Source organism: Phascolarctos cinereus, unplaced genomic scaffold (assembly GCF_003287225.1).
Source record: "Phascolarctos cinereus isolate Bilbo 61053 unplaced genomic scaffold, phaCin_HiC Scaffold_1;HRSCAF=81, whole genome shotgun sequence".
Classification (NCBI taxonomy): domain Eukaryota; kingdom Metazoa; phylum Chordata; class Mammalia; order Diprotodontia; family Phascolarctidae; genus Phascolarctos; species Phascolarctos cinereus.
The window spans coordinates 190,024,815-190,052,513 of NW_027555514.1; the positions used below are offsets into that span (position 1 = coordinate 190,024,815).

The window sequence follows — 27,699 nt, forward strand, 5'->3', positions numbered from 1 at the left end:
TTCCATAGAAGCCTTTCCATGCTCTTCTGTGTTCTTTAGTCATCGTTTCCTACACTGCAGTAATATTCCACTATGTTTAAGTATCACAATTTATTTAGTCATTCCCTAATTGATGGGTAGTTTCTGTGTCTTCAGCTCTTTACTACTATAGATATTTTGATATATTTACTTAGCACAGTGCCTCACATATAGTATGTATCTGATAAGTGCCTGTTGATTGTTTATGAGATCTCTCTACTTTTGATACGCTGGGGCCGGGCATATGATTAGCAGTGGAATCTCTGGGTCAAAAGGGATATGATTCGTAACTTGTGACCCTTCTTTTAGTTTTCTTACACCTTACTACCTTCCCACTCTCACCCTCACCACACATACTCTGGGGTCCAGTGATGCTGGCTTCTATATCGTTTCTTGAACAACACCTGCCATATCCCCTACTTTGAGCCTTTCACTGGCTGTACCCCCTGTCTAGAATGCTCTTTGTCCTCATCTCTGCCTCCTGGCTTCCTTCAAGGCCTCTCTAAAATCTCATCTTCTACAGGAAGTCTTTCCACATACCCTTTAATTCTACTGCCTTCTCTTTGTTGCTTTTTTCCAATTTATCTTGCATATAGCTTGTTTGTACATAGTTGAGACATGTTATCTCCTCCACTAGACTATGAGCTCCTTGAAGGCAGGGGCTGTCTTTTGACTCTCTTTGTATCCCCAAGGCTATGAACACTGAATATTTCTCCAGTTATTCAATTAATATTTTAGTAGATTAAAACCCAGGCATTTTATGTATTTTCTGGTTATTGTGAGGAGGACTTCCCTTTCTATTATTTCCTCCTGTATTATGTTCTTGCTGCAAAGAAATGCTATTGATTTCTGTGGTTTTATTTGGTGGCCTTCTACCTAGCCTCTTTGATTTCTTAATCTTGAACCCAATTTTGAACACTGTTTTTTGTCCTTTCATATGTCCACTTTCACACGGAAATCATTAAGTAGCTTTCTCCATGTTGACCTGGACTGTACGAATGTCTCAAATTCTTCATAGAATTTTTCTACCTTCTGACCCTCTGCAACTGATGCTGGTATATAAGCTAAAATCATTTTCGTGGTGGTTTTTTGGGCTCATAGTCATGGAAAGCATTGCAAGGCAAGATGACTGAGTATCCCATGAAATGGTGTTTTTTATTGTCTTTTGGTACATGATGAAACCAATTCCTGTTGTTGGAACCAAAGTCAAAGTTATTCCAGCACAGTAGGGCTGGCCAGGGTTCTTCACTGGCACATTCTTCACTTCATTGGTACATTGTTTGAGAATTCATGATCACTTCCATGCCACAACAGAAGTATTAGAGAAGAATTTCTGTAAAGACCTTTCCAGTACTCACAGATGATGATCTGAAAATTCAGGTTCAATTCTCAGCACACCAATGGTTTAATATGTGACAGAAAAAACTCCAGTGGACTTGAGCAGCTCGTTTATAAAATACAAACTTAATGCTAACTGATCATTAGTATTCTGGGAGATGAGTCAGCTAATACTTAACCAGTGCTTTCAGCTCTAATTGACTAAAAATAACGACAAATAAGAGGTTCTCCTATTATTTCCAAATGGCATTCTGTGTCTTTGGCTGTGATGGTCTATGATGTCACAAGATATATCTAGCTCTTTAGGCTCTAGCCTCCTAGCCAAGCCCTCACCATAAATCCTGCCTTGGAGGAATTTCTGCCCTGTGAACACACCAACTTCATTGGTGACTGCCTTTCCACAGGAACACCATTTAAGGAACGTCTCAGTCATACTTAACTTTGTTTTCTCTTCATAACCTCCTTAATACTTCCCCTTTGCCCACGCTCCAGTTTTGGAACCATCTGCCGCTATTCCTGGATAGGATGTGCCAATCTATTCCATTAGATTGTGAGTTCCTTGAGGGCAATGACTCTCTTTGCTTTCATAATTTGTATCTCCCGCATGTGGTACATAATAAGAACTTATGAAATGTTTTTTTTCCATTTTTAAATGTTTCATTTATCCCTTTAAAAATTTTATATTACTTTTACTTTTTAATGCTCCCATTTCTCCCTTATCCTCCTTGAAACAAAGAACTATAATTAAGAAAAAGAAACCTACACATTGGCCACTTACGACAACATATGGGTCATTCTGTGCCTATGGTTCCAAACCTCACTGTCAACAGGATGGAGGTGTATTTCACGGTCAGCCCTCTGATGCTAAGATTGGTTATTACATTAATCCGAGGTCTGATGTCTTTCAAGACCATTTTCCTTTGTATTACTAATGATCATTGCATAAATTGTTCTTCAGGCTATATTTGCTTCAGTTTATATCAGTCCTTATGAATCTTTCCAAGTTTCTCTGAATTCTTCCTATTTGTGGTTTTTCAAGGTACAATAACATTTCATTTCATTCGTATAGCACCTTTTCCCAGTGACTCATCTGATGAATACTGCTTTGTTTCCAAAGGTGCTTATATAAATACCTTGACTTTTTTGGAATCTTGTCTTTTGCTGTCCACCTTATTGGGGTATATACCTACTGGTGGTATCGCTGGGTCAAAGAATATGTGCATTTTAGTGACTTTCCTAGTATATTTTCAAGTTGTTTTTCAGAATGGTTGGACCAATTCACAGTTTTACCAATAATGCACTAGGATATATGTTGGAACCTTCCAGACTGTAACAATTACATAGATTTGGATAACTTTGATCCTCATTTAAAGAAAATCTACCACCTGGAAGAAGCAAAGTAGAAAAAAGGAAGTGGTACCTGAACAAAAGCCTTTGTCCTGGCTCCTTCCTGATAATGTTGAGTTTGTAGTAGTGGCGAAGGGCTCGGGACATTTTCTCATAGGTCATATTTGTTCTGTTCTGTTTGTGTAGAGAAGGAAGAAACAAAAGGACAAGGATGAAATGAACTTCAGAAAAGTCACTAAGGGGTCTATTTCAAAAGAAAACACAACACAACACACACATATACAACTCAAAACCAACACTCGGAGTGGTCCAGCCAGTTCTGGAAAGCTACCTGTTCTGTTCCCCTTCGGCTGTTTCCATGTCTGTTATGCCCCACCCCTTTGTTTTTACACACATGGCTGCGGTTTTCTTTTAGGGGATGAATAACCTTTTGTAAAACATCTTGAGATCAATAGGGAACAATGTACCTTTTAGCCATCTTCCTTAATTCTTCTTCTCACGAGTACTTTCTGGTTGGCCTGAGGAATTTCCCATGGGCCATTTTTCTGCTATCCCATCCATCCAGCCTCCCTACAGTGACATTCACTGAGCTGGCATTTCTGTTTTATGATTTACAATTCAGACTAAAAAAGGCCCAGGTGGGTAACAATTCTTAAAGCGGGGAAACATGATACAAGTCATAAATGGGAGGGTTTCCTTTCCCTTCCCACTAGGCCACGTGTTCAACTTCCTGTCAACATTATCTTTCTTTATTTGGTCAAGATTAAATTGTCAGGGCCTGTGTTTAGTTGTTTCAGTCCTGTCTGACTCTATGACCTGTTTTCTTGGCAAAGATACTGCAGTACTTTGTCGTTTCCTTCTCCAGCTCATTTTACAGATTAGGAACTGAGGCAAGCAGGATTAAGTGACTTGCCCAGGGTCACACAGCTAGCAAGTGTCCAAAGTCAGATTTGAAGATGAGTCTTCTTGACTCCAGGCCCAGAATTCTATCCACTGTACCACCTGGCTGCCCTATCAGGACCTATAGGACCTCCTTAATTATGCCGAGGGCATGCCAGAGATGTTTTTTTTTCCCTAGAAGACAGTGGAAATTCCAGAAAAAACTCGAGTCAACTCTCCGCTCTTTTAGTCTATACTGCTTCCTAATATAATGGTAAGGTTGTATCTTCACCCTTCTTTGTGGGAAAGTTTACCCCAAATCTTCCTATCTACTATCGAGCAGTTTGGGATACTGTACTTGAACTAAATTTGTTTTCCTCTTGATACTGTGGACTCAACAAATCCTGCTTTTCCAATTTCATCCTCTTTTACTACTTTCCTTAATCTCCCTCCTGGCTTTCAAAATGATGGGACCACCATATTTTGGGAATGATTACCATCACATTCTGAAGTCAGAATCAAATTGTTATCTACACATAAACTAGACTTTCGTTTTTCCTACCGTTTCAAAACGGGCAGGATTGGAAGTATCATTTCCCCAAAGTCCTCTTCTGAGTCATATTAGACCCATAAAGAGTCTATAACTCTTAGACTGCAAAGAAGTCGGGCCTTAGTTGAAGGAGACAGGATAGTGTTTTGAAATACTAAGTTAATGAGCAAACTTTACATGTTGGAAGGTGGGCTATGATAACATCTTTAATAATTTCCCCCTCTTTAGAACAATTAAGTATGAATTAAATAACAAACTCTAGAACTTGGAAATAGAAGACAGATAATTTTTCTCCAGTCCAAGGGAAAAAAGACTTAGTTTTGGTACTGTTTCACCAAATAAATCTTTGACTCCTTTTACCTTGTGATTTCCCCACAGTCGAGCCAATCCATTGGGATCCACTATCCGGAATATTTTGGATTCTTTGTCCTCCCATCGGATAAAATTTTCGTACCGGCTGTCAGAAAGCAACTGATAGACATAGTCCCAGAGCAGCCTGCAGTCTATGGGAAAAAAATGGCAAGAAAACAGTGGTGACAAAGGCTTCCTGGTGAGATGACACTCAGGGAAGAAACTTTTACTGAAACAATAATACAGGTGATACCTTTCTTTGTTATAGCTCAGTTCTCTAACTCATTTTAAACTAAGTAACTTAGAATTCCACCCCCTCCCCCAAATCTGGAAGATCCCTTCATTTAGGGAGAAGCAATGGAAAAGTTAATAATTTGCACAAAGTTACATAGCTAGTTAGTATCACAGCTAGAATCAGACCTCGGTCTCCTAATTTCAGACCTAACACTGCCATTAACAAGTTACGTGACCCTGGGCAAATCATTTCATGCTTCTGGGGCTTAGAGGCCTCCCTTAGAATGTAAAAAGATTACATGGTCTCTAAACTTACTTCTAGGTGTCCAAGTGCCCTGGTTCTTCCAGTAAATTATTTTGGTTACATTTCTGTCACTGTGATCAGTCACTATTTGCAGAGGGTCCTATAAACCAGGGTTTCATTTTTCACACAGTTTCTAATGGGGCAGAACTGGAATAGTGGAAATGTCATTTCCCCAAAGTCGTCTTCTGAGTGATATTAGACCCATGATGAGTCTACACCTCTTAGACTGCAAAGAAGTCAGGGCCTTAGCTGAAGGAGCTAAGGGATGGGATGGCTTTTTGAAATATACCTTTAACAAACCAGAAATACTGAATATATGAGCAAACTTTACACACTGGAAGACTGGCTACGATCTGTACGTTTGTACTGGGTACTGGGTAATGAAATGAGGCTGTACTCAAAGATCAGGATTTAGTGGCATTCAGAGAAGATGGTTTTTTGAGGCAGCTGATCCTGCTGAAGAAGATTCATCAGGTTCCCTAAAAGACCACTGGATCAAAATGGACTACTTGCTAATATACCAGGTGCCTCCACAAAAGTTCTACTGTGTAGCTTCATCATGGCATAGAGGTGACCTTGAGTTCTTCAAGGAAATAGTAGTAGATGGCAAACACCTGCAGATTTTGCTTGACAAGGAAGGCTTCAGGTGTAGGGTTGGTAACAAGTAAAGTCAACAAACATTTATTTTAATTTACTTGCTATGTGCCAGGCACTTTGCTAAGTGCTGAGGATACAAAGAAAGGCAAAAGAGAGTCCCTGCTCTCAAGAAGCTCACATCTAATGGGAGAGTCAACATGCGAATGCCTATGTACAAACAAACTACAGACAACAAATTGGAGATAATCTCAGAGGGAAGGAACTAGAATGATACTAAGGAAGACCTTAAGAAAGATTATGTGTCTGCTCCTCATGAAGCTTCCTAAGCATGAAGCCATCAGATGTGGAACAAAGAAACCTATGAAGCAAACAAATTATAATATAAAATATATAATAATATATTAAACAAAAATATATAGTTTCCAATCCTAGACAGCACCTTTCTTCTTGGGAAACAGTGGTAGAATGTATTAAAAATCACAAAGTTTTTAGACCAACTATGTGACATGTTGTATTTTCTAGATGAGGAAGATGAAACCCAAAGAAGTTAAGTGATTTGCTCATGGTCACGCTAAACTAAGTCTTATGATCATTCTGCCATACCACAATGCCTCACAGACAGGATGATGTGTAGGTTTTCCTTGAGGAAATGAGCCCTCCTCTTTTCTGGGCTAAGTTGAGAAGAGGTTAAATTTTTAAAAATTAAAAAGTATACAGTGATAGAAATACACTGAGGTAAGGAGGGGTCTGGGCTGGGAAACAGACATTTTGGGGTTGGGGTAGAACTGGGAAGATAAGAGACACAAGTGAAAGGAAGAGGAAGGCAGAACAAAATATTTTAGCACGATTTGAGGGAGGAAAAAAGAAATAATCATGAAATGGAAGGATGGCACTGTGCTGGGAAATGAGAAAGTGAGACACATAATACTTGCTGCCAAACAGGTTTACGCTTGAATGGGGGAAGGTCAGACATATGGGAGTGATGGCCAGGCAGGGGAAGTTTTAGTTTTGGGAGTCACAGGAATGGGAAGTGGAGTCATAGGGCAGTACGAGATCCTGCAGAGATTCTCTTAGAGTCTTTGCTGAAATGACTGGATATGACCTCATTTCACTAGTGCCCAACCCAGATCTTTGGGGATCTTTTTTTTCAGGAAGGCGGCTCATTCCTCAATTGATAAATGGTTAAAGGGAGTTTTCAGACTAAGTAATCAAAGCTATTTATAGTCCCATGAAAAAATACTCAAAATCACTATTAGGGAAATGCAAATTAAAACAACTCACCTCACACCTATCAGATTGGCTAATATGACAGAAAAGGAAAATGACAAATGTTGGAGGGGAGGTGAGAAAATTGAGACACTAATTCACTAATGTGCTAGCTTGTGAACTGATCCAACCATTCTGTAGAGCTATTTGGAATTATGCCCAAAGGGCTATAAAACCAAATATACGCTTTGGTTCAGAAATTCCACTACTAGGTCTGTATCCCAAAGAGATAAAAAACAAAAAGGAAAAAGGCCTATATGTACAAAAATATTTATAGCTGCTCTTTCAGTGGAGACAAAAAACTAGAAATTATGGGGTTGCCCATTAATTTAGGAATGGCTAAACAAGTTGTGATATGTGGTTGTGATGGAATACTATTACAGTACAACACAGGATGCTCTCAAAAAAACCTGTGATGATTCACATGAACTGATGCAAAAAGAAATGAACAGAACCAGGAAAACATTATACACAGTAACAGCAATATTGTACGATGCTCAACTATGAATGACTTAGCTATTCTCAGCGATACAATGATCCAAGACAATTCCAAAGGACTTACAATGAAAAATATTATCCATCTCCACAGAAAGAACCGATAGAGTCTGAATGCAAATTGAAGCATACTTTAAAAAATTTTTCTTTCTTTCTTTTATTGTTTTTGGTCTGCAGTTTCTTTCACAACATCAAATTGTTTGCTTTTTTCAGGGGATGGGGAGGAGTAAAGGCAGAGAGAGAATTTGGAACTCAAAATTTTAAAAAAATTCACGTTAAAATTTTTTTACACGTAATTGGGGGGTGGGGGCATAACTAATTTGATAATTAGGGCAGCTGGGCCCCTATGAACTCCTGTGGTTCACACCCTTGATTGGGACTCTAGGCATCTTGCCTGACACCCCCAGCCAATAGGGAGAAAGCTCTTGAGCGTCTTCTCTACAATGTGATGGTTCATTTGTGATGATTCAACTGTGATGGTTCCTGTTGTTAATGCTGAAAACAGTTTGTCATAGTAATCTTCATGGATCTTTTCTGCTTTTCTTCATTTTCGTCTCTTCCTTTGATATTTACCCTTAAATAGTCTCAGGATAATTCTGCTTAGTTTTCATTCAATTGGTTTTACCCCGACACTGCTTCTCTTAGCTTCATGAGAGGATACTGCTCATAATTGTACATCATTCTTTTCGGCAAGATTTTACAAATGAGTTTATATTTTAAACTAATATTGCCTTTTAGTTGCCATCTCTATTCACCAGGTAATTAAATCAAATGTTTGCAGAATCAAGGCACTTTCTGGGGCCTTTTGGTTTTACTGTGGCAGCAAATTTACATCTATTAAATTTCTGTATGAAATCATAACTGTTGTCAATGTCATTCGTATTGGTCCATTTTCCACTGCTAGTCACTCATTTAAATAGTTTAGATTAAGTATTTCATCTTTATGCCATCCCATTGTTCTCATTAACATCCTTTATTCTTGCTTTTTACTATGATCTTCCACACAACAACCCTTCAAATACATGAAGACAGTTATCATGGATCCTTTATGCCTTTTCCAGGCCCCAAATGCCTAATGTCTTCAACTGAACCTCATCTGGCATGATCTGAAGATCCTTTGAACATTCCTCTGACTGCTCTCTGCTTTATCAATATCATTTGTAATATGTGGAAATCAATCAACTAATATTTAAGTGCCGTCCATGGGCCAAGCACTGTGCTAGCTGCCAAGAATATACAGAACAAACCAATCCCTGCTCTTGAGAACCTTATGTTCTAATGAGGGAGTTTATACTCTAATGGTGATACTTATGACTCAACACAATAGTCTAGATGCGGTCTCAGGGCAGGGCATAGGGGGAATCTGACTGTCTCCCTTGTCCTGCACCCTTTGGCTCTTAACGCAGCCTAAGATTACATTTTATTTCTTGGCTGCATGTCACAATGCTCACTGATACAAAGCTGGTAATTCACAACAACGCCTGGATCTTTTTCACATAAACTTCTTTCTGGTCATGCCTTCCTCATTTAGTGCCTGTGATGTTGAGTTCTGAAATCCAAGTGTAGGACTATATAGATATTCATATTACATTTCATCTTAGGAGATTCAAGCCACCATTTTAGCCTTTCAAAAACATTTTGGATTTTGACTATAATGTCAGCCATACCCCTCCAGCTTCAGGTTGTCTTTAAATCTCAATGTCATCTATGCCTTAATCAAAGACATGGTAATGAGAATGTTAAAAACCACAGAACAGAACACAGATCCCTGCAGCACTCCACCAGAAACTTCCTTCTAAGCTGACATCAAACTCTTAACAATTGTTCCTTGGGTTAAGCCATTCAACTAAGTTATGAGTCCATCTTGTCCATAAGAATAGCTTGAGAGACTTGATCAAATGCTTTGCTAAAATCTAAGTAAATTATGTCTATAACAACCCCCTGGTCCATCAGTATAGTACTTTTCATCTGTTCCCCCATCCATGTGGGTATTTCTTCCAAAAATGTAGATTGGAATCCATCCCTGCAGGTCCACCTCGTGTTACGTCCTCCCCTAAATCTGTCATTGGAGTCAAAGCACTCGGAGGCTTTCACTAGTTTGCCTGTATTTGGATATGACAATGGAGTACACAGACTGCTCACTGGTTTGTTATGGTAGTAACAATGGAACATGCAGGCTTCTCATTGGCTACTTGCTCTTGCTAAGTGACTGGATCATCTTTTTTTCCCCCCTTCAGTCATTAATTTCTCTGGTGACAGCTTTTATGTCACTCTGGTGCAATTCCTCATTCGTAATTTGCTGTAGACTGTTCTCATCATAAGCAGGGACTTTTGGGTAATCCTCCACTTAAATTCTCTGGAGGCTGCAGTAGTTCATTACTCAATAGCCAAGTATCACCTGAAAAAATATTGCTATCAAACAGATGCTTTTGTTTCAAGGAGAACTTAGGGGTTATTAAAAGACTTGCTCACTTTCCTAAAGGCAGTACATGCTGTCCTCTTCCTGTTAAATTCTGGGCTCACTTCATTATCCATTTGCAGTATATGTCCACAATATATGTACTGAAGGATGAGCTTTATGGATTGTCCATTCAACTGCAGACTGAGAAGTCTGAAAAACAGGCATTATTCATCTACCTGGCTTTTCCCATGCAGATAGTTAGGCCCAATTCTTTTAAGTAACGATGGATCTCAGAAGGCGCTCAATTGGTCATAGATGAATATAATCAGTACAACGTCATCTCTGAACAAAAGTATCTCCTACCTCACTGGCTACAGGAGATTCCTCTTCAATTTGGACTTTGTGCTGATGAACATCCTCCATGATGGCAGTAAACACCTTTGGCAAGCATGTGTTTTATGCTTCAATTGATACTAACAACCAGAAGGTCACAAAAAAAAATTGTGCCCACTGTTTTATCTTTTCAGGAATCTTGTGTAATTCTGATGTATGCACAGGAGACATCTTGTGGGACAAGAGCTACTGCAGTGGTTTCATGTTCTATTAAATCAAATGTTTTTTTTACAGCAAACAAACAATAACATCTTGTATTCTTTATGCCAGACTAAAGACCCTGTCAAAAGGAATGATATTAGTTTGCAGAGATCTGTTCTTGAAGGAACCACAATGGCTCTTAGTGATCATTGCTTCCTTCTCTAGAGCTTCACACACCTTCCCTTTAATGATATATTCTATAATTTTTCTAGGAAGTCAAGCTCATTGACCTATAGTTTACAGATTCCATTCCTGTACTCCCACCATTGCCCTTTAAAAAAAAATGAAAACAATATTTGACCTTCTCCAGTCCAGTCTTTTTAATTCTCTGTGATTTTTTGGAGATCACTGATGGCTCAACAATCATACCTGCCAGATCTTTCAGTGTCTGTTGTCATTCTTCAGTAGCAGAATCTATGGAGGCCATTTTGGACCTAGGTTCTTGTGCTATTACTAGATATTCTAGAACCATCCGGGCTTTCTGGGAATATGAAATAGGGGCTGTAGTGTACATACAAAGAATGACTCATCTGTACTCCACTTCCAAACAGCGACATGTTTCTTGCTCAGCCTTGCTTAGAGAGGAAGAGGTCGGCCTTCTATTTGTTCCCTTAATCATCCATGTTCGATCAGACCCTTGGAGTTTCATCAGTTGTTGGCCAATCAGGCGGTCAGTGGGGTGAGAAGCACTGCTGTTGGAGAGCATCAATGAAAGACTTCTTGGGTCTTCACAGGGTATAGGGTAATACCTATACCTTGCTGGCCCAGCATAGAATTTTCTGAGAGGTGAGCTAAGCAGCTGCATCACCTCCACTGCTCAGGATTGTCCGATGTACATGGGGTGATGTTTGCCTTAAAATGTTATTTTCGTTCATTTTTTATTTTTATCCTCCAAACCACCCTGTGATATAGGTGATATTATTAACCTCATTTTACAGATGAAGAAAGCCAAGAAAGTTTAAGGGACTTGCTCAGGGTCACACAGCTAGTAAGGTCCTAGAGCAGGATTTGAACCTAGGTCTTTCTGACACTGAACCCAGCTACTCTACCCACTATGTAACACCACTTCTATAAAATATACAAAGGTTTCTCTACTGAGTTAGGGGTAGCTGGCCTTAGTAGTTTAGCATATTACAGTAGCACAGGAAAATTTCTTGAAATGTAATATGCTTGTACCCTAAACAACTTTTTCTTAGACTACAAAAGCTACATGAGATTTAAGAGAAAGTCCTAAGAGAAGTTTGGACTCTGGAGCTGATTAAGATTTACCATCCTTAACATATGCTCATTCATACTAAATGCTTATTAAATTGAATACAATTAATCTGTATTAAATGCCTATCATAAGCGTATTATTGCTACTGTTTAGTCGTGTTTCAGTTGTATCTGACTCTTCATGACCCCATTGGGGTTTTCTTGACAAAGATATTAGAGTGGTTTGCCATTTCCTACTTCAGCTCATTTGACAGATGTGGAAACTGAGGCAAACAGGGTGAAGTGACTTGCCGAGGGTCACACAGCAAATAAATGTCTGAGGCCACATTTGAACTTGGGAAGATGAATCCTCCTGACTCCAGGCTCAGCGCTCTACACACTACAGCACCATCTGGGAACCCTTAATGTTAAGCATGGTACTGATTAATTAAATACTCAGAGACTAAACGCTATTTATGAGCATGACATGATTTCTATTCTCATAGACCAAGGTTAAAAGTTTTATCATTGTTGTTTTAATCTTAGGGATTTCTAAGGAAAGGTTTAACCACTCACACATCCAACTGGATATCCCACAGGTATGTTTAGGTATCACAAACTTAACTGTCCCAAACTAAGAAGGAGATAAGACTCCAATCTCTCCCGACAACTATACACAAAACTATGAAAGTCCCTAATCTCCCTCTTCTTCCTATTTTGAGGACCTTTCTTTCTTGGGTGGTACCTCTTCAGATTTGCTTTGTTACCATAGTTCTTCCACTAAAACCTTGTCCCACAACCTTTATTCCTACCATGTAAACATCTCATAAAGTATTCCCTTCCCAGGGGACTTTTCATTTCAATGGTGATCAAAGCTTTAAGGCAAAGCTTAAAGCTCCAGGAGTGAGACATCAGGCATCAGTCACACCACGAGGAAGAATTTTCTTGAGCATTAAGGCCCTGAAATTCCACTGTGCATAGGCAGAATAGAGAAAGGAGGAAGAGAGGATGAATAAGACCTTTCTGCATACTTTAATGCAAACACAAACTGGGATAATATTTTGTGATTATACTGAATATAGGCTTAGTTGAATAAAATAGGTCTGTAAGTCTAAGGCTTATGTAGCAATCTTTTTTTTTTTAACTATCACATGATTGTAATGCAGTTATACAAATCTTAATGTAATTGATCCACTGTTTGAACAGGGTGTTTAGTAAGGTAAGGACTTTGCAAATCAACATTTTTACAGGCCTGAATCAAAATGTGCCTGTGATCACAGATGACAGTTGTAAGAATAACAGAAGCAAAAGAACGTCAACCCTAAAAGGTCATCACGTTACGTTTGCAACTTAGTAATAAAAATAATGATAATACGAAAATTATATATATATATATATAGTATATATGAAAATTACATATATCGTATATATGTATATATGTACGTGTGCATATAGACAGGTAGACAGAGAGACAGTTGGTATATGACATTGTGTTGACTGCATCAACCTCAGAACACTGCAGAGCCTCCCAAATGAAATATGCAATCACTCAAAAGAGTTCAGCTCAACTATCTACACAGGAAAAAACAAATGGATGAAAAATGTTTATTGTCCAGACTATGTTAAGCAGTTAGGTGAACAACTAATCCATGAATGTGTGTGTGTGTGTGTGTGTGTGTGTGTGTGTGTATCCTGTAAAGATGCTGCAGATGACAATGAGTTTTGCCCTGATTTGAAAAGTAGGTGTACTGGATTTCATTTGGGAAACCATACAGCTCTTTCACTGATACCAATCTTTCCTCTGAAACAAGACTCCTTCCCGCTACCCCCACCAATATTCTTCTAGTAATACTATATATGGACACAAATTACAAAATCACAATCTCTGAGCAATCAAAACTGAAGGTCAGTCAAAAGGAAGTGGAATGACACATGGTATATCTAATAGGATAGACAATATTTGGCAGCAGAATATTGTGATAAGTTACGATAAAAACTAGCATAAAAGAAACCATTAGAGATACTATGTATGGTCAGAAAAAGAGTGAGGGATCTTTAATGGATGGATATTCTGCATGCTTCACTGGCACCTACATAACATCAAGAGATCTAGAGGAATAACCTTGCATTTTGGGAGAAACCTCTCTGGAGGAAGCTAGGTGGCATATTAGAGAGAGTGCTGGGCTTAGAGTCGGGAAGACCTGAGATCAAATCTAGCCTCAGACACTCACTAGCTGTGTGATCCTTGGCAAGTTACTTAACCTCTGTCTGCCTCAGTTTCTTCAACTGTAAAATGGAGATCAAAATAGCACTTCCTCAGAAGGCTGTTGTAAGGATCAAATGAGATACCAGGCACTTAATAAATGCTAATTTCCTTCCTTCTGTCCTTATATATAAGGATGTGAACAAGAATTACAAAGGATAAGAAGGCATTAATGGGTGACAATTTGCACTACTGGAGGGAGGACCCATGTCAATGAGGTAATTTTTAAATAGATCCTTTTACAAGGTCCTTTTAAATAGATTTGTGTTAATTTATTTAAAATAGAGAAACTGGAGGTGGCGTGTGCTACAGATGTGGAATGTGGCATGCACTTTCAGATGAGTTCGCTATATAGTAGTAATTTTACTTAACTGTTTTACTTTGTTACAAGAGATCTCTCAGTAGGAGCGACCAGTAAATGTTCGTAACGTAAAACAGAATACACAAATAAAACTTTTATATATATACATGTATATATATATATATATATACACACACACACGTATATATGTATGTGTGTGTGTATATGTATATGTATATGTATGTGTGTGTGTATATGTATATGTATATGTATACGTATACGTATATGTATATGTATATGTATATATGGTTTGGGTTGCCAAAGGCCAATAGTTGGTGATGAACCTTTCTGTATTTAACAAATTTTGTCCTTAAAAAGAAGACACAGTTTGATAGGAGAATGGCAGAACCAGACAAAGCTCGTGCTCTGATTGCATATTCTTTAAGAAAGGTCATATTCATTCCATGAGGAGGCATAAGAGCAGTATAGTTTATATCATGTTATGCTATTTTACACTATATTACATTATATAACATTATATCATATCATATCATATCATATCATATCATATCATATCATATCATATCATATCATATTCCTTTACAACTTGACCCCAACCTATCTTTCCAGTCTCATGAGTACATTACCTCCTGCCCCACATTATCCTGCAGGCTAAACAAACCTTCTCTCTGATCTTTTCCATCTTTTGTTTCCATGCCTTTCCTCTACCCCACAGAATTCCTCTCTTCTTTCAAGATACAGCTACCTTCGATATGATGTATTTATTTCTTGAATCTCTCAACTTCTGGTGCTCTCCCTTCTTAAACCACTTTGTATCTAATGACTTAGTATTTATATTTATTCTCTTCAAAATAAAGAGAGGTAACATAGCATAGCAGCCAGAGAGACCTGGGTTCAAGTCTTGTTTCTGACCCATACTGGCTATATGACCCTGGGCATTATCACTCAATCTTTTAGTGCCCCAGACCACTCTCTAGGGCTCTAAGCTGCAGAGAAGGTGTAGACCTGCACTGTTAGAAGGAGTTTCCAATGAAATCTAGTCACCTCCTCTATTTTTAAAAAATATTTATTCTATATGTATTCTGTATTATATTTACTCTACACTAATGTAGTCTCCTCCTTTAGAACTGTATGCTCCTTGAGAGGAAAGATTGTTTCATTTTTTTATCTGTATCCCCAGTGCCTAGCTAGGCACAATGCCTGGACATTTGTTGCTCAATTCGTTTTCAGTTGTGTCCAACTTCACGACCCATTTGAGGTTTTCCTGGCAAACATACTGGAGTAGATGGCCATTTCATTTGCTCCCTTTACAAATGAGGTACTGAAGCAAACTGGGTTAAGTGACTTGTCTAGGGTCACACAGCAAGTCTGATGCTCGACTTGAACTCAGGAGATGAGTCTTCCTGACTCTAGGCCCAGCACTCTGTCCATGGCACCACCTAGCAACCCGACTTGGGCCACAGCAGGCACTTAATACATGCTTGTTGAGAGACTGATTGATATTTTCTCTCTTTCTGCAAATGTGAAGAATTATAATAATATGATTGTAATTCTAATATAATAAGAATATGTACTGATTATAATGTAATAAGAATATATAATATAATTATAATTTGAATATAATAAGAACATATAATAATTCTTTTTATTTCTTTTTATATACATTAAGGAAGAATACCAAATCACTTTTTTATTCTGCTCATGTAATTTCCATTGGCTAATATGGCCTGAGGTCTTATAGGACCTGCTCCTTAGCTTTCTGCCCCCAAAACTTTTTCTCAAATTTGGTCATAGTCAATAAGTAAATAAATAAAACAAACGAGACCCCGAACAAACCAAAGTGCATTGGATGTGCCCACATTTAAGACTCCTCTATCATTCTCATCTTCTTTCATTAGAACAAAATACATCATCTGTTTACAATAATCATACTCTTAAGACTTCCTTATACCAGGTCTAAATTCTCAAGAAAACCAACTAAAAAGAAGGGATAAGAAAAAGACAAGAATAGGAACATGGTATTTCTAGCCAGGAAATATTCTGAAGAATGACCTTACCTAGCACTAATTATATATGTTTATAAATTATCTTTTATTTAGGAACTCAAAGTGCTGTACAGAAATTGGTCTAATCCTTAGGATGTTCATTATGAGCTAGGAAGAGGAAAGTGTTATTCCTATTTCACAGCTGACCAAGTAAGTAAAAGAGACTTCCCCAACACAGCCACAAGTCTTAATAACTAAACACCTGGAGAGTAACTACCTACTGTGTGCTCACTTGTGTAACAATGAAAGGGTTTAGGACAAATCAGGTGCTGTAGCTCTCTACTCTGCCTACCAATCTCACCATCTAACATAGGACCCCCGATTCCAATACTACAGAATACAAACTCAAATAGCTGCTCTGTTTCATGTTATTTTAACTAGTTTATAATAAAAATGGAACAATGAAAGGATAAATAAGTATATAACATTCACTTCTCCCTCAAATAACACCATTAAAAAGAGAAATATTTTGCATAATAAATCAATTTCCTTGGAAGAGGGTCCACCAGAACAATACCTGGTTAGACCGATCATGGGAAATTTTGTACAATACACAATCCTGCAGAAGGACTGCTTTTTTGGGTCCCTCTCTGTGTAATACTTTCTGTAAGGGAAGCATTGAATCTTGTGTGGTTTGGGAGCAGGAACAGAATGAGAAGAGTATTCATCAAGCTTCTGAAGACAATGTGGAAAGGCAGAGGCGCCCATCCAAGATGGCAAACAACATAATGGGAGCTGGAAGGGACCGTTAAGACTAGCTAGTCCAATTCTCTTATTTTACAGATGATGAAATTTGGGTCCAAAGAGGCCAAAGCACATCAAAGTGGCAATTACACCTCAATTTCAGGAGTTACCTAAGTTTCCTAACCATTTACATATGTACATGTGTGTATGTGTACACACACACACACACACACACACGTGAATGTTGTATACATGCATGCATGCATGTATGTAATCTGAGCTTCCAAACTAGACCATATACATGAGACCCTCCTCACTGGTGGCGATGGATCAACACTGCATGCTGCTGTGAAAGGCAGAGTGGTGTGAGAACACTGGAGAAGAGAGACGTCTTCACAGCTTCAAGAGGGAACACACGTGGTTCCAGACTTTCACCAGGACCAACTCCAGGGAGAAAAAAAAAAAGACTCTGGCAAGTGACAGATAGGTAGAGGAGCTAGCACTTCCACGTGCTCCTGATTTCTAATCCACCTCTGCAGAGACTTTGGGGAGTTTCCCCTTGGGTGAGATCAGGCTCTGTCTGTCTCTGTCTCTCTCTTGGTTAAACTATCTCACCCCCAGGGGGAGAGCTCAATCACTCTGCATCACCTGGCATATTCTAGTCTGTAGAACTCTGATTTCTGTTTGCTCTCTGTTTGGATAAATGGGTTTATTCTCTATTCACTATTTGTGATGGATGATGGTCTTTTGTCTAATCAGCACCACATGCTCCATATAGATTTTGTTTGTACATATGTGTGTATAATATGAAATAAACATACTGTTGGATACACATGTGTGTATATATATGCATACGTGCTGAGGCAGCTAGTGGGCAGTGGATAGAGCACTGAGCTAGAGTCAGAAAGACTCAAATTCAAATCCAGCCTCAGACACTTATAAGCTGTGTTACCTGGACAAATCGCCTAATTTCTATCTGCCTCAGTTTCCCCAATTATAAAACCCAATAAACATGTACTAAGACCTACTATGTGCCAGGCATTATGCTAAGCACTAGGGAGACAAAATTAATAAAAAGAAAGACAGTCTCTGTACTCAAGAAGCTTATAACGGTTATTGGGGATTAACAGAAAATGGGGATAATAATAACACCTACCTAACAGTGTTGTGAGGATCAAATGAAAAAATATTTGTAAAAACCACTCAGCATAGTGCCTGGCACCCAGTAGGCACCATATAAATGATTATTCTCTCCTCTCTTCCCCCTCATGTGTAGAGGAATGATCCCTATAGAAATAGGACTTGAGATTTTATTTGATATCAGGAATTCCCAGATGAGAAAAACTCCTACCACCTCTACCAATGCAGGCTGGGGCTACCTCCAGTCTTAGACAGCCACCTAGAGAACACGGGCCGCAGATTTCAGGGGTTGGGGGGGGCACTTGAACCATGTCTTTGTGACTCTGAGGCCAGAGCTCTATCCGCCATGCTGTTAGTATGCTATCAATATTTAGAGTGCCTGCCTCTTAAGACTGTCATGAGTACCAAATGGCATCATGGACGTAAAGCGCTCTATACATTTTCAAGCGCTATGCAAATTAATGTTAGCCATTATGATTATTCTATTACCAAGTGTTGACTTTTAGGGATTTTAGCTGTATTCTGGAGAGGCATTTCAGAGGTCCTTGAATGTTTGGCTAGACGGCATGACCCCTTCCTGACCCCTGGAGAAGCGCCATCCTGAACTACGCCCAGAAGCCTTCAGCTGGCTGGAGAGCCAGGTGGCTGCCTTGTTCATTTCCTTCTTTTCCCTTTCCTCCACCAGCCCCTCCCAGATGATGCTCAGCTGGCCTGCCTTTTTAGTTCCCTGTATCCGTCATAAATGGAGGCCCCAAATTACATGCAGTCATGATAAATGAGAGCTTTAATTAAGCTGGTAGTCGTCGAAATATGCTGACTTTATGAGACCAGAGAAGCCATGTCAGGTTTGGGTGCTTCTTTTAATCCCCTTTTAATTCTGTAGTCAACTCTCTGCCCTTCCCTCCGCACCCCCTGAAATTAACTGTAACATATACATGTACCTATACATGTATTCACACATGTGTGTACACACATGTATATGCGTGTATTGCCCACTGACGCCATAAATTAAGGAAAAGACTATGTCTCTTCCTCTTTTGGCCAATTCTACCACTACATTCTTCAAGAATATTTGCTACACACTGAAAACTGTCAAACCTGTCCCTTTCTCAAACAGAGGACTAGCCCCCTGTCAATGGACAAATGATTGTTTGAAATGATGTTTTAACCTAGGAATGTCAAGTTCTTGTGAACAATAAAACAGGCTGATGTGCAAGAGAACTTAAACTTTCATTTGCATTGACAAGGGCAGGGGTGTGTGTGGGGGGGTGGAGGTCTGGGTAGCACAAAGGAAGTGCCATTTCAAATCCTGGCTTCATGACACCAGGAGCCCACATCTCCAGTTACAAGCTCTTTCCTATAAGATGAAGGATAACTGATTGAACTAAAGAACACTTTCCCACCTCTCACATGAGACCCACAAGGAAAGCAAAGCACACCAATATTTTGTTCCAATTAAAATCAAGATTTCACCTCTAGTAGATGCTCACAGTAGAACTCTTCAGGGCTAAGAAGCCAATACTGGTCCGTCTTTCTCTAGTACAGATATCCTTTGCAACAGGGGAGTATGAACTAAGATTACACATGTCAATTCCCTGAAATCCCATGTATAGGAGAGACCCATTGCCTGGGCAAGCCAATTTGGGGCAGAAAATTATGAGGAACTAAACTCTCTTCATCTTTCTCTCCTCCCCAGCTCTGGGTTGCTATTCCCTCTGTAACAGGAGTTGGGTACATGATCAGATTCTATCACCAGGCTTGGCTGAGGTAATCTCCATCCAGGGTAGATATTAGGGAACTCGCTTCTAGGAAAACTCTGTAAGGAAAGTGCCGTGGAGAAATTGTGGCATAGGCATGGACGTTCTGTGACTGGTTGTAGTTGATTAACCTCATGGTAAATGGGAACCTTTTTGACTGGCTGTGGAGGTGTATAAAAAGCCTCAGTCGTCCTTCAATGAATGAAGGATTTGTCCATTGGCACCAACGGCTTCATTAGGTAACTCCTTCATCCATAGCTTATGGTCGACTATGTTTTAATGAGAAAAGCCTTCTCTACCTTCTGAAAACAGCAAATGTCCCCAAGAAATACATCTCTGGTCTTTGGCCTCTTTGTTGTTTTCCATTTTAAGTGAGGACTGTGGAGTCTCCAATCTTCAGAGTTTCAAAGGTTGACTATTAAGTCACAGGAATCTGGAAGTCAGAATCCAGGCTGGGTTTTGTAGCCAGCACAACACTGATGCTTAGGGCACGTGCTGACCTTCAGGGCCACAAACCCATGGAAGGATTAACTGGGTGGTCATGCTACATCAGGATATGAACTTGGCAGTACTAGTATCATATAGGAATGAGCTAAATTATGAGCTAATTCCCCCGACCCCAGAATCGATTTTGATTGAAGGGAGATTATGCTCCTGAGGCTTTGGAGGTAATGTTTATATATTGTTTTTGCTCTATCTTTGAAATAGACATCCCTTTATAAAAGCTACCTGATGGTTAAGTGGTTAAATAGCACTGGGGTATTAGTTCCCAGGACTCCATTTTGGAAAGAGAATACCCATGCAGCATGAATGAGTAGAAATGATGACTCAGTGTAGCAAATGAGGCTCGGGGCTTTGTCTATACAGAATATTACAGAAGGACCTTTCTTAGTAGAAATGTGCTTAGAGGATGCTGAGTCTGTACCCTATGGGCCAAGGACATTTCCCCTACCTCTGCCTAGATGTCCATCACTGTGGACAGGGCCACCTCACCAATAACCTCAAATGGTATGTAGGTCTCCTGAAAGGCAGAGATAGACTGCAGACTGTACATACTGTTCAAGACAGAAAAGAGAAGCACAATTTTCGATTTTCAGGGAAGATCCCTAGTCCCCCTGAGGGAGGCTCTCTAGAGGACTGCGCCAGGCATGGGGCAGACAGACAACCCTGCAAGGCAGGTGCTATTATACCAACCGAGGAAACTAAAAGAGGTTAAGTGACTTGCTCAGGGTCTCACTGACTGTGGACCTCTAACTGTGACAAGGCACTGCTTAATGGAAGGCTTTAGGGGCCCTGCTTATGAGCACCTATGGGGTGTAACAGAAACTCTGGACTCTCATACTTAGAAGGCATACATAAACCGGAATTATTCTTTGGCCAAGCAAGCCTTTGGAAATAGCCCTGAGCCAAGAGAATGGTGGTCGTGAAAAAATGGTTGTGTTTGCCCGAATGACTGTGAGATATGTTACCCCACTATGCCTCTCTGGCTCCCAAGCAGCCTGCGCTGGGCGGCCCCACCTCCTCATTGATAGGAATCTCCCTCAAGGTTTACCTACGACTGCCTGGCTATAAGACAACAGCTCCTCGGGAAGCTACCAGCAAAGAGGTGTGGCAAGTACGGGGTATCTGAGCTACTGTTCTTTTCAGTCCTAGATTGGTGGGGCCTTTTTCTTAATTATGGTTTCAAAGGATGCAAGACTGCCTTGCACTTCTAGGGGAAATCCCCGAATGCTGACTACTGAGCAGGAAGATTCCTTTCATGTTTCCCATGTACCATGCTTACTGATACAGGCCAATCTGTGCTTAAAAAACAGCATCCCAGTACTGGTGTGGAATGCATGGCTCTCTGTTACTGTGAAATCTTGTTGCTTGTGTTTCTAACAACTTAGCTACCTTTTGATGACCTCTGGGGCTTACCATCTCCTTCGCTAAAGCACCCTTAGGACCTGTGAGCCCTTCCATCTTTCCCATGGCTGAACTTTTTTTTATGGGCTGGCTCCTCTTTATAGAGTGTGAACCCCTCTAGAGGAGGGACTATATCATTTTTTTCTACTTGTGTTCCCAGTATTTAGTGCAATGCTTAGCACTCAGTAAACACTTAATACATTTTTTAAAATTCAATTCAATAAACATTTATTATAAGCCTACTGTATATGAGGCACCATGGTGGTGGAATACAAAAGCAAAACCAGTCTATGCTCTGAAACAGCAAGCTTTGCTTTGCTGAATGGACAAAGCATGAAGTATGTGTCGTTTTCTAATCATGAAGAGAATGAATTCTCTCTTCCCTCCCTGCTGAGGCATACTAGGTTATCCCCACTAAAATAATATATAACAATAATACATAAAATTATATATAATAATATATTATAATGCTGTCATTGCTGCTGTCACGTCTGACTCTCTGTGACCTGATTTGGGGTTTTCTTGGCAAAGATACTGGAGTGGTTTGCCATTTCCTTCTCCAGCTCATTTTACAGATGAGGCAAGCAGGGTTACGTGACTTGCCCAGGGTCACAAAGCTATTAAGTGCCTGAGGCTACATTCAAACTCAGGGCTTCCTGACTCCCAAGTCCTGAGCTCTATCCACTGTCCCAAAACAGCACAACCCAAGTGAGGTCAACAAGCAGTTGAACTTAGATTAACTGCAATGACAAATCTTGGTACTGAAGAACAGATATTGAAAGAAACAACCCTCATTTCAGTAGAGTAAAACGTCATATACACAATTACATATAGTTGGATTTGGGTTTTTTTTTTTTCAGTCAGTTTTGCCTGATGGTTTTTCTTTGTTACAAGGGGAAGTCTTGATGAGATATTTTCAGGAAAGCATATGACATAAAATTCAAAAGGCATCAATAAAAACTGTTGTTTAAAAAAACAAAACCAAAAAAAACCAGGCAGCTAGGTGGTTCAGTGTGGATAGAGTACCAGCTCTAAAGTCAAAAGAACCTGGGTTCAAATATATCCTCAGATACTTATTAGCTGTGTGACCCTGGGCAAGTGATTTATCCCTAATTGCCTGTGATTAGGAAAAAGATTTTTCCTTCCCACATCTGTCTCTTACTAGGAACATGCATAAGTTCAGGGAGCAGAGATGAAAGAGAAGGGTAATTTATACTTGACCAATATCGGTTCTAAAGAAAGAGAAAAGCTAGACCAAACTGATATGCTTTAAAAATTAAGTAGGAAAGTGAATGTATCGATGAGTCTGTTTTGATGATGGTGGTTCATCTGAATCTTGGGAAAGTTTCAAAGAAAGCAGTTCCATGCTCTTCTTATGAGGGGTTTTAAACGCAAGCCACGGAGGCTGAGTTTTGAGGATGACGGTATTCAATAGGGAGAAGCTAGTGCCCCTCTCTGGTCAATATTCTTCAGTTTATTTATTAAGTTATCTTGTGTAAGGCTTTGAAAGACAAGAGACAAAACTGAGCCAAGACTCCCAAACCAGTGAGCTGCTAGATAGCAACTACTGCTTTTGAAAATGATGGGAAGAAATGTGAGCAAATGAAAAAGGGAAGTGATGTGCAGGTTAGGACTCCGTGGCCTTGTTTTACCCTCTTTTCTTTCTCTGAGCACTGACCACAGCCTAGAGGCAGAATACTGATGAATTCAGGTCTGTGATACAGTCGAAAGAAAGCAGAACTTGGAGTCACAGGCCCTGAGTTCAAATGCTGATTCTGCCACTTAATAACCTGTGTGACACTGTACAAGCTCTGTAAACTATCTAGGTTTCCATTTCCTCCTCTGTAAAAGGAGAAAGTGGGACTAATTAACTTCTAAGGCCTCTTCTAGTTCTTGATATACAATTTTTTAATATGGTGTAAATGGCCACTAGTTTCCTGTCTAGCTGGAGGTCAGTAAAATGAAAAGAAGGCAAGAAAAAAGGAAAGAAGGAAGGAAAGAAACGAGCATTTACTAAGCTCCTGCTAAGCACTTCACAAACAGCATCTCATCTGAGCCTCACAACAATCCTGGGAGGTAGGTGTTATCATTGTCCCCATTTTTGTTGTTGTTCAGTCGTGTCTGACTCTTCGTGACCCTCGGGACCATACCATGCCAACACTGTCCGTGGGGTTTTCTCGACAAAGACACTAATCTTTTTCTCCAGTGGATTAAGGCAAACTGAGGTTAAGTGACTTGCCCAAGGTCACACAGCTAGGAGGTGTCTGAGCCCAAATTTGAACTCAGGTCTTCCTGACTCCAGGCCCAGTGTTCTAACCACCATACCACTTAGTTGCCTCAATTGTAAAAACCATAGATGCCCAGAGGCAGCAGGCTTGAGAGAGGCTAAATCTGAGGCAGGAAATGCACACCTATGCCTTCCAACTAGACTAGGGTCAAGAGAATCACAGCTATGGAAGAGGATGGACTGCCCCCTACCCCTTTTACCTCAGGTTACACCAAGCACACAGCCAACACTGGGGAATGCGGTATCTGAGGCTCATGTTGCAAAGCTGAGATTAAATAAACAACTTGGTTTTGTTTCGTTTTTTTTTAAATTCAAATCTGGGTAAAGTTAAGCTGAATCAGTGAACTCAGGAGTCAGGGCCCTGAACTCGGGATACCGCCCTCCTCCCACCCCCAAACCAGAATTTCTGGTCAAGTCACTCGATGACTTTTCCCAAACTGCAGGGACTGTTTTGTCCCGGACAGGGGGGGAGTGGAGGCAGGGGATGGGAAATGAAACAGGAGCTTCCTCCTCAGCCGGCCTGTCTCTCCTTCGGAGACTCACACAAAAAATAAAAGTGACTAAGTCTAGGTGGGACCCCATCCAAATTTCTCGGAATATTTGCTAGGGAGGATGTTTGCCACCCCCAATAGTAATTAAGCTAATTATCTCAAAGCCCTGCCAATAAGCTGAGGCTTCAAAGGAAGTGAGGAAAAAGAAAAGCACTTAAGTTGACTTCCAATGAAATGAGGCTAAGCCTGAGAAATCACCCAGTTTCTCCATGTCAATGCCTCCTTTGTCCCTGGCCTCCTTTCCCTCTCTTTCCTCTGCTGACCTTTCCTTTCCTCTGTTGCCTAGGCCTCACCTTCACTGTCCAGCACCTATCTCACCTACAGAATAAAGGGAACCTGTGTTTGTTTCACTTTCAAACTATGTAAGGGAGGGGGCAGCTAGTTGGCGCAGTAGATAGAGCACAGGCCCTGGAGTCTCGAGGACCTGAGTTCAAGTCTGGCCTCAGACCCTGGGCAATTACTTCACCCCAATTGCCCTCACCTATATATATACATGCATACACACACACACACACACACGTCTGTGTGTGTATGTATATGTATATATAGGAATGATTCACATCATATTGATAAGTAGTCAAAGCAGACATGAACAGTGAGTTTTCAGAGGACAAAAGCCAAGCTATCAATGGCTACGTGGAAAAAATGCTCCAAACCCCTAATACTGAAGAGAAATGCAAATTAAAGCGACTCTGAGGTTCTACTTCCACCCATCTGTCCGAGTGGGAAAGAGAATGACAAGTGTTGGAGGGGCCTCTGGGAAAACAGGCCCTCTGATGCATTGTTGGTGGGGCCGTGCACTGGTCAGGAGTCCGTCAATAAGCATTTATTAAGCTCCTACTACATTCCAGACACTGTACTAAATACTTTACAAATATCATCCAACTTAGTATCATCTCATTTGGCCCAACCATTCTGGAAAGAAATTTGAAACTATGTTCCTCAAATGATTAAATTATGCATAATCTCTGACCCGGTAACACAACTAAGTAGGCTGGTACCTCAAAAGGATTTTTTTAAAAAGAAAAGAAACTATGTATATAAAAATATTCATAGCAGCTCTTTTTTTTCCCTCTGGGGGCAAACAACTAGAAACTAACCAGGTACCCATTAATTGCCACTAATTAATAATAAATTATGTTATATGAATGTAATGGAATTTGTTGTTGTTCAGTTGTTTTCAGCCATGTCTGACTCTTCATGACCCCATTTGGGGTTTTCTTGGCCAAGATACTGGAGTGTTTTGCTATTTCCTTCTCCAGACCATTTTACAGATAAGGAAGTCAAGGCAAGTTAGGTACCCAGGGTCACACAGCTAGGAAGTGTCTGAAGTCACATCTGAACTCTCAGGAAGATAAGTTTTTCTGACTCCAGGCCCAGCGTTCTATCCACTGCTCCACCTGGTTGCTCTGCAATGGAATACTATTATGCTATAAGAAATGATGAAAACTATGGTTTCAGAGAAATCCGGTAAGACTTTAGAGAAAGTAAAATAAGCAGAAATAAGTAAACAGTTTTTACAATAACACTATTGTAATAATAATGATGATAATAATAATAACGGCAGCTTGCATTTCTACAGTGCCTACTTTGTGCCTGGCACTGTGCTAAGCTCTTTAAAAAAATATCTCATTTGATCTTCACAGCACCCCTGGGAGGAAGGTGATATTTTTATCCCCATTCTGCACCTGAGACGAGCAGAAGTCAAGTGACTTGTTTAAGGTCACACAGTGACTTTGTGTCTGAGGCTACATTTGAACTTAGGCCTTCCTATGCTCACTCAGTCCAGTGCTCTAACCATTGTGCCACCTATCTGGATGTGAGGGTGAGAGCGGTAAGTCCAGGACAAAGGATTGGCAGAAGAGATCACGAGTTTGGATGTTGATATTTTTGATGGGAGATGCCTACAGAGCAGCCAATTGGAGACATTCGCCAGGCAGCTGGTGATGTGGGACCAGAGTTCAAGACAAAGACCAGGACTGGGTATAGAGATCTGTATAGATATGAGAAATAAACCCTAAAAGCACATGAGATCACCAAGAGAAAGTGTAGAGAGAAGAGGGAGGAGGAGGGTTCAGGACAGAGCCTGGGGTGAAATACGCACAAAGGGGGCTAGTCACGGAAGGATAACAACCCAACAAAAGAGACAGAGAAGGAGCCAGCCAGACAAGTAGGAGGAGAACCTGGAGAGGGTCATGAAAACCCCGGGAAGAGAGAGCTGAAAAACCAGAAGAACAGAATGTTATCAATCATTATTGGTGAAGGAATCCAGCATGAGGGCTAAGGCCTTTCCTATGAGTCAGGGCAGTCACATAGGGGGTGTGAGGGGAGGTATGAGACTCAGTGCCTTCCCAAAGGACATGTGGGACCCAGAATAAGCCTCACTCTGGTATGTGTGTGTATGTATGTGCACATACACAACCATACAGAGGCTAAAATGAAAATCAAGGGCGTTCTTAAAAGGGGAAAAATAAGCCTAAGACAGTAGCCGGAGACATATGTGAAGAATTCAATTTTTAAAGCACCTACCAGGGGTAAAGGAGATTTCTTTCTGCTAATGTTTAGACAGACAAGTATGTAGAAGACAATTTTGGAAGGGTGGTCCTGGGATTGGGTCTTGAAGTAAGCTAAGAGCGCTAAGCTGAGGGGAGGAAAAGGGGTATTGCAGCCACGAAACTCAGACAGACTCGGCAAAAGTACAGACTGAAGATGAAACATCAAGTCTGGGAGGAAGAATTGTGAACCGATTATGCTGTTTGTCGGATGCTCAGCTTTTTTTCAGTAGGACAACCCACAGTGACCTTGTCCACTGGCTGCTTTCTGGACTGCTCCCTGCTGGCGACACAGGAGCCCTCCAGGACTTAGGTGGGACAGGAAGTTCTGTTATGAACTATCCCCATTTTAAAGATGGGAAACAGGTGGAGAGAAGCTCTGCATGGAATGTTATCATTTTGTCATTCATTCTCCAGAGTGACAGTGTAAATTCAAGTATGGTCTAAATGTACAGGCTGACAAGCAGCCATGTGGGGCTGTTCATTCTCCTGCATACTAAATAAAGCACTACAAAAAAGAACTCACAGAACTCACACTGCAGACACTTAATAAATGTTTGCTGGGTTGAAGGTCATTTCCCAGGTGAGTCCCTTATTCCCCAGGCACATTTAGAGATTAAACTCT

General features: G+C 40.3%; 1 protein-coding gene across 2 annotated transcripts in view; it reads right to left on the reverse strand.

The window, feature by feature from the left end:
- The window catches only part of ETV6 (ETS variant transcription factor 6), a 343,296-nt gene that overhangs the window by 9,910 nt on the left and 305,687 nt on the right, over nucleotides 1-27,699 (reverse strand). For both annotated transcript variants that reach the window (XM_021001730.2, XM_021001729.2), the window contains exons 6-7: nucleotides 4,493-4,635; nucleotides 2,777-2,877 (exon numbers count right to left, since the gene is read on the reverse strand). In XM_021001730.2, coding sequence (XP_020857389.1) covers nucleotides 2,777-2,877; nucleotides 4,493-4,635 — 244 coding nt within the window. The remainder of the gene's footprint in view (nucleotides 1-2,776; nucleotides 2,878-4,492; nucleotides 4,636-27,699) is intronic.